General features: G+C 38.1%; 1 protein-coding gene and 1 long non-coding RNA gene across 3 annotated transcripts in view; both read right to left on the reverse strand.

Annotated features, from left to right (window-relative positions):
* Window positions 1–263: 263 nt before the first annotated feature.
* On the reverse strand, window positions 264–1,081 carry LOC113624040 (uncharacterized). Its single transcript, XR_003434178.1, has 2 exons — window positions 780–1,081; window positions 264–502 (listed from the first exon to the last, which is right to left on the reverse strand). It is a non-coding gene; the product is annotated as an uncharacterized LOC113624040 (long non-coding RNA).
* Window positions 1,082–5,705: 4,624 nt separating this feature from the next.
* DDX1 (DEAD-box helicase 1) overlaps window positions 5,706–19,432 on the reverse strand; it is a 33,752-nt gene continuing 20,025 nt past the window's right edge. The window contains exons 15-26 of one of the 2 annotated variants that reach the window (XM_027113790.1): window positions 17,498–17,596; window positions 16,606–16,695; window positions 15,689–15,877; window positions 14,683–14,734; window positions 12,848–12,994; window positions 10,419–10,510; window positions 8,627–8,699; window positions 8,401–8,473; window positions 8,274–8,316; window positions 7,068–7,163; window positions 6,694–6,814; window positions 5,706–6,042 (exon numbers count right to left, since the gene is read on the reverse strand). In XM_027113790.1, the coding sequence (XP_026969591.1) occupies window positions 5,912–6,042; window positions 6,694–6,814; window positions 7,068–7,163; window positions 8,274–8,316; window positions 8,401–8,473; window positions 8,627–8,699; window positions 10,419–10,510; window positions 12,848–12,994; window positions 14,683–14,734; window positions 15,689–15,877; window positions 16,606–16,695; window positions 17,498–17,596 (1,206 nt within the window). In that variant the 3' untranslated portion in view covers window positions 5,706–5,911. Of the gene's footprint in view, window positions 6,086–6,693; window positions 6,815–7,067; window positions 7,164–8,273; window positions 8,317–8,400; window positions 8,474–8,626; window positions 8,700–10,418; window positions 10,511–12,847; window positions 12,995–14,682; window positions 14,735–15,688; window positions 15,878–16,605; window positions 16,696–17,497; window positions 17,597–19,432 lie in introns of both variants that reach the window. The other variant, XM_027113791.1, reaches the window with a different exon arrangement.

Below are 19,432 nucleotides of genomic sequence, written 5' to 3' on the forward strand. Positions count from 1 at the left end.
CCATTTGTCCGTAACAGCGTTTCCTGATGTGTAGTCTGAGGTCCATCTGCATCACGATCTTCTAAGGAAGTTGTTAAAGTGCAGCTTCCAGGCCCCACTTTAGACCTGGAGATCTCTGCCTGTGACTTATAACTAGAAGTCAGGAGCACTGCTAGGATCAGCTCCAGGCCTATCTGACTCCAATTCTTTCCAATTCCTATCCCTATTTCCAATTCCCTATCAACACTTTTGACCAGTACAAGTCGAATCGCTGTAAGAAAAACCAGAGCTTTAAATGGTTTTAATGAAAGGTAATTATTTAAATCCACAGGACGGAAAACAACAGTAAAAATTCCCCTGCCACTCCTCCCACCAAAGGAATCCTCCATCAGTTACTCTAGAGTAGCAAAACACTATCCCTCCCTTTCCTTCCTGTTCCACTGCATTTTTTCCCTTTTAACAAATATTCCTTTTTCTCCCAAATAAGGTCACCTGGAAAAAAATTCCTGATAGACGTCAGCATCTATAGGGAAATAATAAAAGTATTATATAAAGGAAACTACCCCAGATCTCATTTATATTTACCTACACATTTTTCATATTTTACATATCTCATTCAAGCTGCAATAAAGTATACAGTTCCCTCTTAAGTCAGAAGAATAAGGTGAAAAACTTGACTACGTAGTTTTGCCCATTTAGAATTGGCTGGGAACCAACTTTTATTTTTAAATCTGGACCGTTCTCGATCACTGCCACACACACACTTCTACCTTAAAAAAAGAAAGAAAGAAGCCTTGTACCTTATTTACAGTAAATTTGGATCCTTGTTTGTAGCATAATGATGGCGGTGGGGCAGGAGGGGGGAGGGCGTGGAGGCTAAGGTGTCACGTGCAGAGAAGCTGCCAGTCTGGACATGCGGACCTCCACTCACCAGCACCAGCTCACACAGCGCGTGAAGAGACAGGACAAAAGCAAACTTTAAATGCAACAAGTACTATTTCAGTTTGTAAAATAAGTTGTATAGGGATTCCCTGGTGGCGCAGCGGTTGAGAGTCAGCCTGCCGATGCAGGGCACACGGGTTTGTGCCCCGGTCCGGGAAGATCCCACATGCCGTGGAGCAGCTGGGCCCCTGAGCCGTGGCCGCTGAGCCTGCGCGTCCGGAGCCTGTGCTCCGCAACGGGAGAGGCCACAACAGTGAGAGGCCCGCGTACCGCAAAAAAAACAAAAAAAGTTGTACAGTTCTTTCTATATTGTTAATGTGAACGGCGGCCAGTACCACCCTTTCAGAAAGCAATCTGAAAATGACCCTGAAAAATCTTCATAAGCTTCATTGGTTTTAATTCAAGAATCCAGTTTCTAGGAATCCAGGTGAAGGAAAGAATCCAAAAGATAGAACAAAGATGTTGACGGTAACACAGGACAACCGTAAACGGTGTAAATACCGTAAAATGTGGTATGAGCGCCTCTTATCTGCTGACTTTAGCTGAATGTTTAACATAATCCTGAGTGATGAGAATTATTTTCACCATTTTTATAAACAAAGAGACAGAAGCTTCGAGAGCTAAGGACCTCGCTTCAGTCACCTGCTAGTAGGGTCAGAGCCGGAATCGCATCCGGGCTTGACATCTGAGATTCACATCCTCTTCAGTTTCCCTCAAAGCTCATGAGTTACAGACCACAGCACTTTCAGTGGATTATGCAGCCATTAAAGTATTTATAACAAGAAAAATACTTACATTAAATGAAGATATAAAAATTGTACATATAGGTAAGATCTAAACTGTACACCAAAAAATGTACAGAAAAAAAGAAATGAGCCAAAATGTTATTTAGTGGTGACTTTCTCTGCGAGTGGGAATATAAGTAAAAAAGTAGGGAAGGGTGGGGATTACTCTAACCTGAAGTTCTCATTTCTGTTTATAATAGAAAAATATGTATTAAGAACCAGGTACAGAAAGGTTCTGGCAATCTATAACTAATTCCACTAGTTGGAGCCCTTTAGAATCAGTTCTCTTGAGGCAAACATCCCTAGGCAATGAAAGCATTTGGTCCTTCTGTTTAGTTTTCTGTGTTCTCTCGGGTGGCTCTGTCCTAATAAGAGGCTCCCAGTATCTTCCAGATTAGCAATACAGTGGAGACACAACCCAGAGTTAGAGAAGCTCATTTAAGTTTATTCAAATTTGGATAGCAAAAAAAATTCCCCAAACACAAAACCACTCGTCACTATGAAAAGTATAATTCTAACAGAGCTTGAAGGTAGCTTTGAAGAGAATGAATGGTGAACAGAAGATGAGATGGTGACAAGGAGAACGTGCCGAGACTCATAAGACCTGAGGGCATGTCTATCAGGTGTTGAAGGTGGGGCCGGTCTAGGCATTTCTGTGCAGAGGGGAGACTGACAGTAAGAGATCTGTGAGTACACTCATAAATTCTTACACTATAATAGTAGGTAGAGCTGACTCTGTGAGTCGGAAATACTAACATTGGCTGGTTAATATTTTAACATTTTCTGGACCTTCAAGTGCCTCTAGTGTCTGTGTTAACTGGGGACCTAAACATACTGTGCCAGGCAGCCTCTGAGAGAGGGTGGCAGCTCTTCCACAAGGCCACCCAGGTTCCCTCTGTCTTACTGCTCTGCCACTCCCCAAGGATAACACTTTTCTAACGGTGAACACTGACTCACTAATACACCAGGTTCCAGCCTGAGAGGGGAGGGAAAGGGCAGGTGGAAGGACATGACACATCACCCATCTCACACCCCACTGACCAGCATCTGGGAGGGACCGTCTCCAGCCAGGTAATCCAGTACCAACTGAAGCTCAGGAGGCTCCATTTCTAATAGGAAGGAGGGGCAGTGAGCATCTCTCATGGCTCAGTGACCACAACATAACCAGAATTTAACAATCATTCACATCCTTAGCATTAATCGGAGGCTGAACAACGGGCACCTGGAAGCAGGGACCCAGGGACTTCCCTGGCGGTCCAGTGGTTAGGACTCTGCGCTTCCACTGCAGGGGGCACAGGTTCAATCCTGGTCAGGGAACTAAGATCCCATGTCCCGTGCGGCGTGGCCTAAAAAAAAAATTTTTTTTTAATTAATAAAATTTTTTTTTAAATAAAATGGAGGCAGGGACCCAGCATAAACGGAAGGATTCATGGTGATGTGAGTGGAAAGTCAGGTCTCCAGGCAACCCCTCCACTGGTCTGATTACATGTCACTTCCTCTTTTAAAAACTCCATTGCCTGAGTAACGACATTTAGACAGTACTTTGAGGAGAAAAACCAAATACCCCTCCACAGACTCCCAGCTCTATCTAGCATTCCTCTCTAACCTCCCCATTTGGACCTGAGAATCATCTTCCAAATGGAGACCCAAGAGTAAAAGCTTAAACTAGGAAACCCAGGTTCTGGTCCTGGTTCTACCAACTGGGCTGTGTGAACACATACTCCTGGAAACTCAGTTTCTGTACCTATAACACGAGAACATGAACAAGATCAGAAAGACCTCTTCCAGCTCTAATCGTTTTTTTTTTTTATTTATTTAATTTTGGCTGCATTGGGTCTTTGTTGCTGCACGCAGGCTTTTCTCTAGTTGCAGCGAGCGGGGGTTACTCTTCATTGTGGTGTGAGGGCTTCTCATTGCAGTGGCTTCTCTTGCTGTGGAGCACGGGCTCTAGGTGCGCAGGATTCAGTAGTTGTGGCTTGCGGGCTCTAGAGCACAGGCTCAGTAGTTGTGGCGCACGGGCTTAGCTGCTCCACGGCATGTGGGATCTTCCCGGACCAGGGCTCGAACCTGTGTCCCCTGCATTGGCAGGCGTATTCTTAACCACTGTGCCACCAGGGAAACCCAGCTCTAATCTTAAATGCTCTAAATCTCAAGACTTTTCCTTGCCATTATGTCAATTCAAAACTTGTTTCTAAAGCAGTGATTAATAATGGGCATGAACACGGCAAGGAGCTCATCACATAGCTTTGAGATTGGTTATGGTAGTTCTAGGAAATCACCAAAGACAGTGGTCTAATTAATATGTATAAAATAGATAACTAATGAGAACATGCTGTATGGCACAGGGAACTTTACTCAGTGCTCTGTGGTGACCTAAATAGGAAGGAAATGCAAAAAAGAGGGGATATATGTATACATATAGATGATTCACTTTGCTGTACAGTAGGAACTAACACAACATTGTAAAGCAGCTATACCCCAATTAAAAAAAAAAGTTATGCCAAAGAAATATTATGCAAACATATGAATAACTATGTGTAAAACTGTTCTCAGTATTGTTGAAATTAGTGACAAATTGGATTTACCCTAAATATCCAGCAATAGAAGACTGTTAAAATAATACATGGAACACCTAAACAATAAAATACTATATAGCTATTAAATAATTTTTTTATAGAAATCTCTTTGCTTTATCTCTTGTTTTACTTTTGTATCAATATCTGGAAAATAATATACACAATGTTAAAAGTGTGTTTCTCTGGTGTTGGGATTTTGAGTAACTTTTATGTACTTCTTACTTACAGATAATGTATTATGTAAATTAAAAAAACTATGTAATATAAAAATAGAAAGATCACTAAATATATGGAAACTTATTCTTAATAGCTGCTAATTAAGAAAAGTCACAGGGCTTCCCTGGTGGCGCAGTGGTTGAGAGTCCGCCTGCTGATGCAGGGGACATGGGTTCGTGCCCCGGTCCGGGAAGATCCCACATGCCGCGGAGTGGCTGCTGAGCCTGCGCGTCCGGAGCCTGTGCTCCACAACGGGAGAGCCACAACAGTGAGAGGCCCCGCGTACCGCAAAAAAAAGTCACAAAAGTCACAAAAAAGAATTAATCTATTCTGTAAACCACCCCCCTTACTTGCTAAATAAAAGAAAAACTACTTGTTCTATGTAGTAGAAGTAAAACAAAAAAAAAGCAAAGACAGTGGTCTAGATATAAGTGGAAGAATGGAATCCTCATAATCATTTCACATAAACTATGACTCAGTATACTAGGTAATGGTTTTCCCACTGCTTACACAGTGAATTTCACTCAAGATTTTGCTTGAAGAAAATATTTCAGTGCTAAAAGATTTAAAAACCATCATACAAGGAATTATAATAGCCTGTGCTATTAAGGAATCTCTAGGGTAAGAATAATTTTCCCAAAGATACTACTTTATAAATAAGAGTCAAAAGGTACAAAGCAACAATTCAATTGTATCTATATAAATTGTCCCTTTTCCTTCTGGTATTTTAGGCAAGAGGGTTTGAGGAAATGTATTTCAAAGAACGGCCTTTAAATTTAATTTTATGACCTAGAGGGACATTAGAATAGTTTTATCTTTACAGTATGTATCACCTGGAAAGAAAGGTTCTTAAAAAGAAGATAAACCTTCAGAAATACATCTTCACGGTCACCATCACCAAATCAGTCATCAGTCCTTAGACACAGAACCTTTTCTAAGTCCCTAAAAAACTCTAGGCCTCCAAACTAACCCAGCTGTCCTTCCACCTTAGGATCATACACTTTTCTTTCATGCCACGACTCTTCTCTAGCTTCAACATATACCGAGGCGACCATGACCGCCTCAAGGCTGTCTCTATCTAGGACCACTTCTTGTGAAAATTCCACACAGGTCCTCTGCCGAATGCACATACCCATAAACTTTACTTCATAAACCCAGAGCTTCCTTGAAAAATGATGAAATAATTTTAAAATAAGACACAAACTTGCATGAAAATATAGTCATCAAATTTATTATTTTCATTAGGTTGCCATTCTATGAAGAATTCCTAAGACTGATGTTTCTTGACATGCAAGAGTTAGCGTTAACAGCTTAAGTTACTATAAATACTGCTGCTTGGAAGCAGTACAACTATTTTAGAGTTTTAAGACTATAGACTTCTATTATTCAAACCTTATTCAGTGAATGTTAAAATCAGAAGGTTCTGAACAGCTGGTTAGGAAGATAGCCAAGATGCAGGAAAGACGTCTGTGCCTCCTTTTCAAGGGCAGCCAGCTCTTGAACCGTAGGTGCCAAGATATCCACGTGGCCTTTATAGTTTCCACCTGTGTCACACACACGAATCACAAAGTGATGTGAGCGGCAGGCCTGGAATAACGTGTCAGCAATGCTTTGGCTCAATTACATCAACTTAAACGTTGCTCCTAGCGATAAAGAGGTACTACTGTGCAAGTTATCTACAAAAGAAACTGAGTTCTAAAAGTGTTACATCAATTAAAATGAATGATTAGGCCCTCCTTCCTAGCAGCCGTCCCAGTACCCCTGCCAGACCCTCCCCCAGTCTCTTTTCCTTGGTTTAGAAGCCACCAGTTTAGCCTGAATCTTTAAAAAATGTCCGGAATGAGCTAAGAGCATTGCAGGCAAAGGGAATAAATAGTATCCTGGGTTACCCCTTGTTCAAAATTACCATTATTCTCTTGTTTCCTAATAATTCCATACATTTTCAACTACTCTTATGACATTAACACCTCAAGAGAAACAGCGAAGCTGCTGTCCATTCACATACAGATCACACAATAAAAAATGCTGCAAGACAAGTATGAATAAAGTGCTGTAAGACTGATAAGGAGGGAATGATTAATATGCTAAAAATATACACTAAACATAAGGACATGAAGTACTCTCTTCTTAAACTGAAGCTCAAAAAAGGGACCCATTCACATTTAAAACAGTATTAAAAGGAATTCAAAGCTTACCACCAGCAGCTCTTTTTTGACCGTAAGTAACTTTCCCATCAAATTCATCCACTGGTACCTTTATATCTGGCTCAACCTGCGAAATGGTACAGTTCAGATGTTCTTCTACCTCAGACAGCAACTAAGAAAGGGAGAGGAAATCGACAGAGTTGCGTTTTAACAGCATTAAATAAAACCAGGAAGGCTGTAATACTTAGTATAAATGGAAGTAAGATTTCTGAAGAGATGAACTCACAGGTTACAATTTATGAACTACCATAACATAATCACTCATTAATTCTCACAGTTCACAAATAGACAAGAGCTGATACATAACTTTTACAGATAAATGCAGTCTATTCCTCCCAATTTTAATAAGACTCTGTGAGCCTTACCTGCATCTCATTGTACCATATGGTACAGCCACCATCTTCCTTGAGTCTTGTGTTGTAACACCCTTTTCCACGGCTGCTACATACGTGGTACCAAACCTACGAAGATTAACATGTACGGAGACTGAAACATGCTAGACATCTTTGTTCTCAGTTAGTTTTTTAACATTTTCTGTCCTCAGAGCACAAGAAAAACAGATTGCAGGTATGGTCTGTCATCCAGTTACTACCACTATTAGTAGCTCACTAACTAGGTCTTTTGAAAGAGTTCTTTTTGAAAGGAATCCAAAAGTTTTTCTAAAACAGATGTCAATTATAGAAAGGAATTCTCAGATAAAAATAATGAGAAAAGTAAATACTGGAGAATGCTATATCAAGATTAGTATCGAAAATGAAGTTCAAATGTTTTCCATAAGATATTTTTTAATTTTTTAAATAGATCTTTATTGGAGTATAATTGCTTCACAATAATGTGTTAGTTTCTGTTGTATACCAAAGTGAATCAGCCATATGCATACATATGTCCCCACGTCCCCTCCCTCTTGAGCCTCCCTCCCCCCCCCCCTACCCCACCCCTCTAGGTCATCGCAAAGCACCGAGCTGATCCCCCTGTGCGATGCTGCTGCTTCCCACTAGCTAGCTATTTTACATTCGGCAGTGTGTATATGTCGGTGCTACTCTCACTTCGCCCCAGCTTCCCCCCTCCCCGCCCGGTGTCCTCAAGTCCGTCCTCTACGTCTGCATCTTTATTCCCGCCCTGCCCCCAGGTTCATCAGGACCATAAAGCAAAGAGCAAAAAGCAAAACGAACAAGTAGTTTGGGGAGTGAGTGTGTGGGAGTCCCTTACTCGTGCAGCTTTTCTGTAAACCTGGATCAAATTATTGTATCAATTTATATCAAAATAATAAGTTAACCCTCTCTCCCATAAAAAGTCTACCATGGCATGATGCCAGAGAGGGTTTAACTACTTTTCGCTGAAAATTATATGAAAGCTATTAGGGAAAATTACATTCCATATTTTTCCTTTCTAAACTTCATCCTACTAGTCGTCCATTCAATGAATGAAGAGAAAAAGATGCCATTAAAAAGTTCATTTATATTCCATACGCAACTGAATTCAATGTAAATGAAAAAATCAAACTGCTTTCATTTCCAACATCTAAAATGACGACACAAACAATGAGTATAACACAGCACTGAAAAGATTACCTTCTCTTTTTCTGTTGCCACCAGGGAAATGGCCAGCCCCATCCTGAAAGATTTTAAAAGTCTTTATTAGACTTTATTCCTGAAGCACAGAAGCTTAGAAAGGACAAAAAAAAAAATGACAGAGTACCTTTCAGCTCTTCCTACTCTGCCGATTCGATGGACGTAGTTTTGCTTTTCATCAGGCAAGGTGACATTTATAACTGTAAACAAAAGCAATTACTACCAATTGACAATAGTTCCTAAAATTTTCAAACATATGTGATGTTTGATGTTCTGAGTATTTCAAACATATTAAATGGTTTCCCTTGAATTCCATAAAATTCAAACTGCAAGCATAAAAACTTTCTCTTTACCATAAGGAACACCATGGATGTCAATTCCTCTGGCGGCTACATCTGTGCAAATCAAGAATCTTACATCTCCTTTCTAAAGAGGACAGAGAGGAGAGAAAGGGCTTTATTAGTACATATACTAAAAACACCCCACAAATACCATCCTTCCACTAAATGAGACCTCTAACAACTAACGTATTCGTATCATATTAGCCGTCTAGTCATTCATAATTCACTGGAACAAGTACTGCACTTTTAAGTTGTAATTTGCTGAAATACGACATTTAAGGTGAATGAATGAATGACTGGATTCATCTTTGCTTTTTTCACATAAAAGTTCTTAAACCATTGCTAAAATTTGGCTTCGTCTTTAGAGATCCTGACTGGTAATTCAAAACATAAGACAGGATAAAATGTAAAAAACATAAGCTTTACTTTTACCCCTGTATTAAAATAATTCAGAATACTAGATATTTTACCTCAAGGTTACACTTTTTGTGACAACAGATAAAATCCTGAAGAGACTGGGCCCCTGGTGTTCTCACCAAGAATATACCAATTACCCATCAGATGTCATTTGTGCTGCAAGGCACAGCAAGGTTAGAGATTTGGAGGGGGCGAGGGGCATACTGACTTCTGGTCCAACAAAATGCCAGGATAGAGAAGGGTGGCATAAATGCTGAAATGAGGCCATGTGATTTTTTTAAATTAATTAATTAAATTAATTAAAAAATTAATTTAATTATTATTTTTGGCTACGCTGGGCCTTCATTGCTGCGCGCAGGCTTCCTCTAGTTGCGGCGAGCGGGGGCTACTCTTTGTTGCGGTGCGCGGGCTTCTCATTGCGGGAGCTTCTCTTGTTGCGGAGCACGGGTTCTAGGTGCACAGGCTTCAGTGGTTGCAGCACATGGGCTCAGTAGTTGTGGCATGCGGGCCCTAGAGCATACGGGCTTCAGTAGTTGTGGCTCACAGGCTCTAGAGCACAGGCTCAGTAGTTGTGGCGCACGGGCTTAGTTGCTCCATGGCATGTGGGATCTTCCCTGACCAGGGCTCAAACCCGTGTTCCCTGCCTTGGCAGGCAGATTCTTAACCACTGTGCCACCAGGGGAGTCCCCCGCTGTGATGTTTTAACATCCACACCAATTACGCTCAGCATGGAAACATAATCCAAAATTTTTAAGCCCAGTACTTCCTACCTCTTTTCATATTATGGGTCTGAGAGAAATGATATTTGTACTATACACTGGGTAAACACACTGTGATAAATGATGAGAATGCTTGTGGGTGGAGGCCACTGACCTTGAGTTCTATATGGCTCAGCCCAACCCGTCTACACCAAAAGCTATACAACCTGTTCATGAGCTGAAATCACTTAACTGTGACAGTCTATCCCAAATAATTCAAAATATATTTCATTCTACAAAACAGGTATTCTGATACCTGTCTGAATCTACAAATTAAGTTCCCTATGGGTATTGTTACAATTTATTAAAAAAAAAAAAGGCTCACAGACATGATTTAACTATCTAATGATACGTCTCTTAAAAATATCTACCCAAAAGAATTTAACTAAAACTTCCTTCAGTTGAAAATTCTTGTCAAGTAGTGTTGTGCTGCTGGAGAACATGTAATTTACCATTTGACTGTTAAAGATGACAAAGCCCTGCTGTGATGAGGACGTAACAATAGGGCAGAAGTATTTTGTAATTTCTAGGACAAGAATTGCTTTAACAATATTAACTGGAACTGATTAAAACTAGATACAACTCCCCTCTTACGTGTGAAGGAAATGCAGTCAACTAAGTATCAGTACCTTGAATCTTTCCAAGTTTTGCTTCCTCTCATGAGGCTTTCTGTCACCATGAAGACAAACACATGAGAACTGGTGCCCCTTTTTATCAGGTCCTAGTGAAAAGCACATTAAACAGTTAACCTTGGACAAGGTGACGACTAAGACTATGTCAAAAAAACCAGTAACATTTAGACTACCAGCTGGGGTATAATTCTACGGAGATCTATACCCCAACTTGTCATAAACCATGGTTAACACAATTTCTGTCATAGGTGAAATACCCTTAAAATAAACTCCACGAGCACTAAAACTGATTTGCTCTGAAGGACATTTTAAGTAACCTTTCCCAAACTGCAGTGGTAGTTTCTGCGTACACCGGGAACCTCACCTAACCCACGTAAAGCGAAGAACCAAAAAGTAAACAAAAGAGATTATTCTTGGAAGAAGCAAAACGGGCATCAGGAAGTTCATGCCCTTACTAAAAGGCCGCGATCACAAGCCTGCCCTCCTCGAGGTATTCTAAACAACTTAGTTATCTGGTTTCTTGGCCAAAGCAGATTAGAAGGAAGCAGCAAACTGGAAGGATGGAGAAGTGGTATTTTAGAGGCGAGTGCAGTGGTAGCCAATCCTAAAAAAGAAAGTCTTCAAGTAGACACAGTAACAAAAAGCAGTGCAGTTCAGACCAGAGCAGTAATAGTCACTGTGAGAATTCTTTCCATTTTGCTATATGTTTGAGAATAAGTGTTGGGAAAATAGATAAAGTAAAAATAACCATTAACATTGACTATACTTGCTTTACCACATATCTATCCATCCCTCTATCCCTCTATCAACTCACTTCTATATTTTTGAAGCATTTCAAGGTAAACTGCAGGTATCAGTACACAGTTCAACATGCATATCATTAAGTAGAGTGCAGTATTTGTTCAGGTTTTTTCTCTTGTTGACGTTAAAGTTACATACAGGGAAATGTACCAATCTTAAGGGTACACTTTCTGAGCTTGGACAAATGCATACACCCATGTAGCCCAAAGCCCTATTAAGATACAGAACACGAATACCATCCACCAAGTACCTTCACGCCCTTTTTCCCAGTTATCCACACTCCCACCTTCCTGGGGACAACCACTGTTGTGGTTTTTCTCTCATCGTAGATTAGTTCTGGCTCTTCTAGAACTTCACACAAATCGAATCAGACAGCCTGTACTCTTGTGTAAGAATTCTTTCATTCAGCATAATGCTTCTGAGATTCACCCACCATTTTTGGGCCCATCAGCAGTCCATGCCTGTTCAGTGCTGAGTAGTAAGTATTCCACTGTACAGATATTTTGCATTTTGTTTAGCCATTCTCCTATTAATGGCCTCTTAGTGTACAGTTTGGGGCCATTATAAATGAAGTGCTATGACCATCTTGCACACATCTTTCTTCAATATATATTCTCACTTACCTTGAGCCAATACTTAGGAGCTGAATTGCTAGGCCATAAGACAGCAATGTTTAATTTTATAAAAAACTGTAAGACCTTTTGCCTAAGTGACTGTACTTCAACAATGTATGAGCTCCGGTTTCTCCATATCCTCACCAAAATTTGGTGTTTTAAGTATTTTTGATCTAGTCACCCTGAGTGTACAATTGTATTACATTGTGGTTTTATTTTGCATTTCTCTAATGACTCATTATACTGAACATTCTCTCAGGTTAGTTTATATATTTAACATTAATTATGAGGAGCATAAAATTATAATCATCATATCTTCATTGTAGATTGAATATTTTATTACATAGTGACCCTTTTTATTTCTAGTAATATTTTTGCCTTAAAGTCTATGACATCTCCATTAATACAGTTAGACCAACTTTCTTTTAATTAATCTTTTAACTGACACATACATATATTTTTTCGTTCCCCTTCCTTTCAATCTATCCACGTCCTCAGGTTTTAGGTATGTTTCTTGTAAACAATACACAGCTATATTTTATCCAGTCTAACAATCTATGCTCTTCATCAGAAGACTTCAGTCCACTGATAAATACTATAGTGTTTATCCATACGCTCAGATTTTTCCACCAGCCGTTATTACCCTATAATTTCCAACTGCTCTGCTTTTTCTCATTTTTCCCCCCTTCCTTTCTTACCTTTTTTTTAGATGAAGGTTTTTTTTCTCAGTTATTGATTTAGAAGATATACATTCTATTATTTAATGATTACACTTGAAATTTTAACATTAATCAAAAACTTTACCCTTCTTCCAAATGATATAAGGGCCTTGGAATGCTGCGATTCATCTTCACTGTAGTGAAACTGTACCTATGTGGAAAATTGTCTCATTGTCTTTCCTACATCGTTGCTTTAAAATCTGGGCATCCACGCTACACTGCATCAACATGAGACTAACAATCTATTAAGTGAGAAAATAAACACGATTTATTTCAAGTGAGGAAACATTACCTCCTCCTTGTTGCATAAAATACTGCTCCAAGTTATCACAGTCGATTTTGGTTCTACAGAAAATAATTGCTTGATCCATCTTGTGTTCCTTGATTGCTCGGACAGCATACTCCCCCTTCAGGATTTTAATAGCTTCAGACCACATCTCTTGAGTAGCACAATAACAACGAAAAAAAAAACACAGAATTTTAATCTGAAATTGTCATGAACACACATAATTACAGACTTACTGCTTCACTCACCTAAAAAACTCTACTTTAATACAAATATTATAGACAAAACCAAGAAATAAAAAGATGGGGTGAAATGGTGAGATAATCCACTTGCTCATTTATTTTTGTTTCTCTTAATGTTTTTTATGCCAGTTTACGGGATACCAAAACACCTATAACCATACCTCTTATAAGGGAACATGCACATGTACAAACACACACACACACAAATAAACAGAAATACATACCCACAGCAAAACTTTGTTCCTACCTCTCATTGAGAACTAATCATATTCTGCCTTGCATTAACTTCCCTAAATGCTCAATAAATGTTCACTCAATTACTTTAACCTCTTTAAAAAATAATAAATGTACTTTCTAAATCAATCTGAACACCAGAAAGTTCAAACGTCACTCTATGAAATAAACATTTTACGTCAAACCTAGTTAGTAACTTCTTAGTTGCCATCCTCCAAATGTCTATTTTTCAGTGTGAAGCTGGGCTATAGTTACCCTACAATCATATAATGCAAAATTTTAATTTTGTAATCCAACATATTTCTAAGGTCTCTCTAGTCGTCTCTCATTGTAGTAAAAACTAAGCAAAACTTTTACAAGGAAAAATATATGAGGCAGTAAAAAATTTTTATTTTATAAAATGCATTCCCAAACAGCGGGATGACTGATACATTATTATTCTGACTATCAGTGTCTGCTCCTCTCCAACAATAAGGCTGGCTGAGCACACACCTCATAAATTTGGACCTACACATAAATCTGAGTTCAAAGGAACTGTCTTTAATCAAAATTTCAGATAATTCACCTTTTAGATACTTGTTAAAAATCTACCAATGAATCCAACTATGAACAAAATGCAGTCTAACCCTTGCCAATGATCCACTTGAGACATGTGATATCAGACATGTGGCCTAATGGGTTTCAGATCTCTTCTAGGTTCTCTAAACACTATCCTTGTATCATGCTGCATCTTCATGTATCTTTGAAATATTATGTACCTGATACAAACTGTCTCAATTCTGCATAGAAGTATCTTCATTGAATCAATTAATTTTAGGCTTTTTCAAAATTGATAAATATTTAATGATATGGAGTTTCAGTATGGGAAGATAAAATAGTTCCGGAGATGGATAGCGGTGACGACTGCACAGTAGGCATGTGCTCAATGCTACTGAATTGTACACTTACACACAAAAAGAACCATCTCAGGATCACTTCTGTATCTTTCACAGGGTTGTAGCTAAAGACATGTCCCTTTGTTACCCAATTGCCAGATATGAAGAATCTACATGACATTTCTCTTGGAATCCAGGGCTAAAATACAACCTGTAGCCAGAGAAATTTGCTGGCTTCCTGGAAAAATGAGAACTGTATAATCCAAAGTATTTGTGATTTGGATGCCAGGAGACTAATACCTTAAATTCAGTGATTAATATTCCTCTAAGCTGACTGATATCAGCTTTCCCCCCATTTTTAAATTATTTTTGTTCCTTGTATTTTCAGATTTCCTGTTCCTTCATGAGAGGAGACAGGGCACACGTTCAGTAAAACAGATCAATTCGTTTTCAAAATCTTTCCACGATTTTATTGACTCTTCTAACTCACCTGGACTGTTTGCACCAGGTCTTGTATTATCTTTTGCATGTACTTCATCAGTCTGTCAAAAGGAAAGGATAAAACAGAAGTGGGGAAGGGTTAAGTGATGATTCAGAACAGGTATCTTTTTATAAAGGGAGAACTGTATCTAACTTTAGATTGCATTTCAGACATACACCTTTATAATCTATAGGCAAAACCATTCTTCAGATTCAGAAAAACCCTTTATTTTTTTTTTTTTTAATTTTTATTTATTTTTGGCTGCATTGGGTCTTTGTTGCTTCAGGTGGGTTTTCTCTAGTTGCGGCGAGTGGGGGCTACTCTTCATTAGGGTGGCTTCTCTTGTTGCGGAGCATGGGCTCCAGAGCGCAGGCTCAGTAGTTGTGGCGCACGGGCTTAGTTGCTCTGCGGCATGTGGGACCTTCCCGGACCAGGGCTCGAACCTGTGTCCCCTGCACTGGCAGGCAGATTCTTAACCGCTGTACCACCAGGGAAGCCCAGAAAAACCCTTTATTAATTATAGGTCTAAGGCTAATCAATTTTAAATATAATAATAAAAAATCGAAGGTGGTTTTCAAAACATTGTGTATTTAGAATAAGCATACCCTTATTATATAAAGGTAAATTTAACAATGGTGAAAAAGTGAGATGATGGACTCATGAAACTGATATTTAGAAAAATAAGGCGCATCAAGAAGATTCTAAAACGCTACTAAAAATGGAAATCATTATATCAGAAATTAGCCCTAGATATACACAGGTAATCCTATTTATTTACAAAACCTATGTCAAGAAAGATGATTACAGAAGTAACATTATACAGAGAGAAAAGGAAAGTACGAGCCCATCACTTATTCCATACCTAACAGACCTACACTCTTCTGGTCAACGTGCCAGACTTCTCTTTTCTTAAAGGTACAATGTCTGGTTGCTTTAAGCATCACGAAGAGCTCAAGGTTAAACTAGTTTATGAATGCTTTACTCTACACAAATGTGAACGTTATAAAGTACTTACCCTTATGTGGTTTTTCCCAAGCCTTTCCCAGATTCTGTCAGCTTTGGGATTCACTGGGACAACAACATGGTGGACAGTATCTGGAACAGAATCTTCTCCTTTCAAATCAACCCAGGTGGGAAAGTGCATGATCTTCTCAGACAGTTTCTTCACATCAAAAGAGTGCAAAGTGGCTGAGCAAACAATCACCTAAGAATAGAAAAACCAAAATTTAGATAAGCTTTTATAACAATAATGATTCTAGCATATGAATAGAGATGTGGGGCACGAAGTACGCTAAGCCTGGAAACTAAGACAAGTTCAATACCTGACTCTGTAGCAACAACTAGTGGTGTGACTTTGGGCGGGTTAATCTCTCTGAGCTTCAGTCCCCTCACTTGCCACAGAAATCATGCCATCTATTCCTCAAGGTCCTACAAAAACTAAGTAAAATGAAAAGGTTTTTAAAAATCTAAAGCCATAAACTTGTCCCCTTCTCTTAAAAGCCTCTCCTCTTGAATTCTTCCTAAGAAAACAGAATGAGAAAGAGTAATATTTTAAGAAATAATTACTAAGGAAATAACTATTTTTCTACAGTTCAAGACATTTCTCCTTCAAAGAGGAAGCAGTACTCAGAGTCTTGAATATAAACCCTAAATGCTCTGTAGAAAACAAAAATAACGATTAAGAATTTTTTACTTATAGTCTTCTGTTACACCTAAGTAATTTCCTTAAATTCTCTTCACCTTTATTTCTAAAAGCAGCTCATAAGACTGTTTCCTTTCTGTGTACTACTTAATCAGTTAATGAAGAAAATGTTTCATACAGCAGTTAATGTAATCAGAAGACACTAAAATGTGAATGTAAAACAAAAAAAGTAAGCACGAATACGTAACGATTGTCTACACGTATTTTAAGATGCGTTAGTTATTTCATACCTGAAGTCTTTTTCCATCAGAGGTAATCTGAGGAATCTGATTGTGAATCCTATTTATAAAATCAGAGTAACCTTGAGAAAGAAGCCCATCCTGCATAAGAAGCAAAGAAGAACATAAGTTTTGTAATCAGTACCTAAATCTTTCTTTTCTAAATCAATTGCAAAATATAAGATAAAGAAACTAATTCATACATATCTCCATACTTTCAAAGTAATTATTTTCTACTGGATATTTAAAGACAAGTTGTAAATTCAACTTTAAAGCCCATGTGACTATAATATGAAAAAGCTGACAATAAATAACTCAAAAACCATACTCTGGTATTCTAAAATGAATACGAGAGTTAATAACTCCCACATCTCCTTCAGAATACGACTCTAATATGAGAAAGCAAAGACCTTCAATGTTGAAAAACTACCTCATCTTGAAAATAACTTGGAACTATATCTCAAGAGCCCAAAACATATTAATGTAATTTGTAATGTGTTAAAAAAAAAAAAAAGTTATGTACAAACAAGATAACTATTTGGAGTACAAAACAAACCTACATGTCTAGTAATAAGGGTGGTTAAATAAGCCGTGAAGTGTGCATATAAGAGACCATTAGACAGCCTTTAAAAATTGTTCATAAATAATGACATGAAATACTTATGTACCATATTTTTCTAAAAAAGATTTCCCAGATTCTAAATAGCCTGATTGCAACTACATAAGATAGTATTTACTATAAATATAAGCAGTGAATGAAAATACACCAAACTTGTAACTATGTTTCTCTCTAGGGATTGGGATCATGACTAAATTGTATTTTTTCTTCACCATTTCACATATTTTATCCCCCAAAACATAAGCAAATATTTTTTTTTAAAAGCATGAGTATATTTCAACATACAGCTTCATCCAGGACCAGGAATCTAACTTGGGATAAGTTCAGCTTTCCAGTTGACACCAAATCATCCAGTCTTCCTGGAGTGCCAACAACTATATCTACCTAAAAAATATCCAAAAAAAGCACCTTAAGAAAACTGAAGAACTATTGTAATCACCTTAGAATAGCAACCAACAATGGTCTACTTACAATGAAAACATGCATATTGAAGTAGTCATAGTCAGCTGTAAATGTGCGAAACAGGAGCTCTAGATAATGCTGTATTATTAAACTTATACTTGCTTTGAAATTAATGCGAAGACTCTGGCAACTGATTGTAACATTTTAACCTGTTATAGACAGTCTAGTATATAAAATTTGTTTTCCAAGTGAAAAATCAAATGAATTTATAGGAACTCTGAAATTAAACCAGGACTCAAATCCCAGCTCCACCATTACCCAGCTGTGTGACCTCAAGCTACTTAATCTCTTCTAGTTTCAATTTTCTCATTTTTTAAATGGGTAACATTTTCTGCTTTGCAAGACGGTTGTGATAATTAAGAGATCAGATATGTAGTGCATTTGATGCCCAGTGTGCCAGGAGCTTGATAAATTTGGTTATAATTAATAATGAAGATGACCTAATCCAGGAAAAACAGCAATAATTACTACTTGTCAAGTGCTTATAATGAACATGTGCTGTGCTAACCTTTTACAGGTATTATATCATTTCATGTTACCGCTAAGGAAAACACTACTATTATTAGTCCTGTTTTTAAATGAGGAGACTTAAGTTTAGACGTCTAAAGTCATAAGAACTTAGATGATACAGCTAGTAAGTACCCCAACTGGGATTCAAACTCAAAGTCCAAACATGAGAAAAGGTCTAATTCAAGTAACAACAAGTTTTATTTAGCTTTTTATTATAAAAATTTTAAGACATCTACAAAGAGAGTATGAGCCGCCAATGCCAGGACACCCAATTAACCACATTTTCCGTTTTCACACACACACCTTTTAATCAAGTCCATGGTAGAGTGATTAGGAACATAGGCTTTGAAGTAAGTTCCACCTATGAGTTGTAAGATCTGGGGCAAATTACTTAATATTTGGTATAAGCCCTCTTCCTGATCTGTAAAAATGCGGAAGAGGACCATCACAAAGGGCTATTGTGGGAATCGAATGAGAAAATGTATGTAATGCACTTAGCAGGGCCTGGCCCATTTCTAGAAGGTAATCAATAAAGGATAAATATTTCTAAAGTGTGTATATGGAGGTATGTGTGTGAGCACAATAAGGTATTATATAAAATCATTCAATAAATCAGACAATTCAAAACTTCTACTCTTTATCAACAGGCATAAAAACTGACTTCTTTTTCACTTGTGTTCTCCACTCTAGACTAAAACCGTAAATATCTCCTAACAAATTCATCACTATAGTCTCATTACTTCAATATCTCACCCCTTGAAAAACTGAAAAAGTACTGTGCTGAATGGACTTTTAATTTGATCCAGTAGAAGGCATTTAAACTCCCATAAAAAGTGAAAGACATTTCTGAAGCTATTGTTTCAACTATGTCGATAACTGTAAGCAAGTCTCAGTTCAATCTAGAAAATACTGTCTGAAAATAAAACCCACTCAATGTATTAAGAATGTACTATGTGCCAAGCACTGTGCTGGACACAGCAATGAATACAATACCATTCTGGTTCTATGGGTAACGTCTCTTTACCAAAGGATTCTAACCCACTGTGCGAGTTTCCTCCCTTCTCAATTTCAGCAGGTGGTCAGCATGAAAACAGAAACTCGGTCTCTCAGGTTTAAAAACAAAAAGTCAAATTGGAAAAGCCTGAGAGAAATAGCTGTATGACTTGGATAATGGCTCCAACCACTTCTTCAGGCCTAACTGCACATGTTGCATAACTGGGCAACTTTAAAAGACTAAAAAAATTACAT

The sequence above is a fragment of the Aethalodelphis obliquidens genome, unplaced genomic scaffold (assembly GCF_003676395.1).
Source record: "Aethalodelphis obliquidens isolate GAN/ISIS:26980383/991018 unplaced genomic scaffold, ASM367639v1 scaffold12, whole genome shotgun sequence".
Taxonomy (NCBI): domain Eukaryota; kingdom Metazoa; phylum Chordata; class Mammalia; order Artiodactyla; family Delphinidae; genus Aethalodelphis; species Aethalodelphis obliquidens.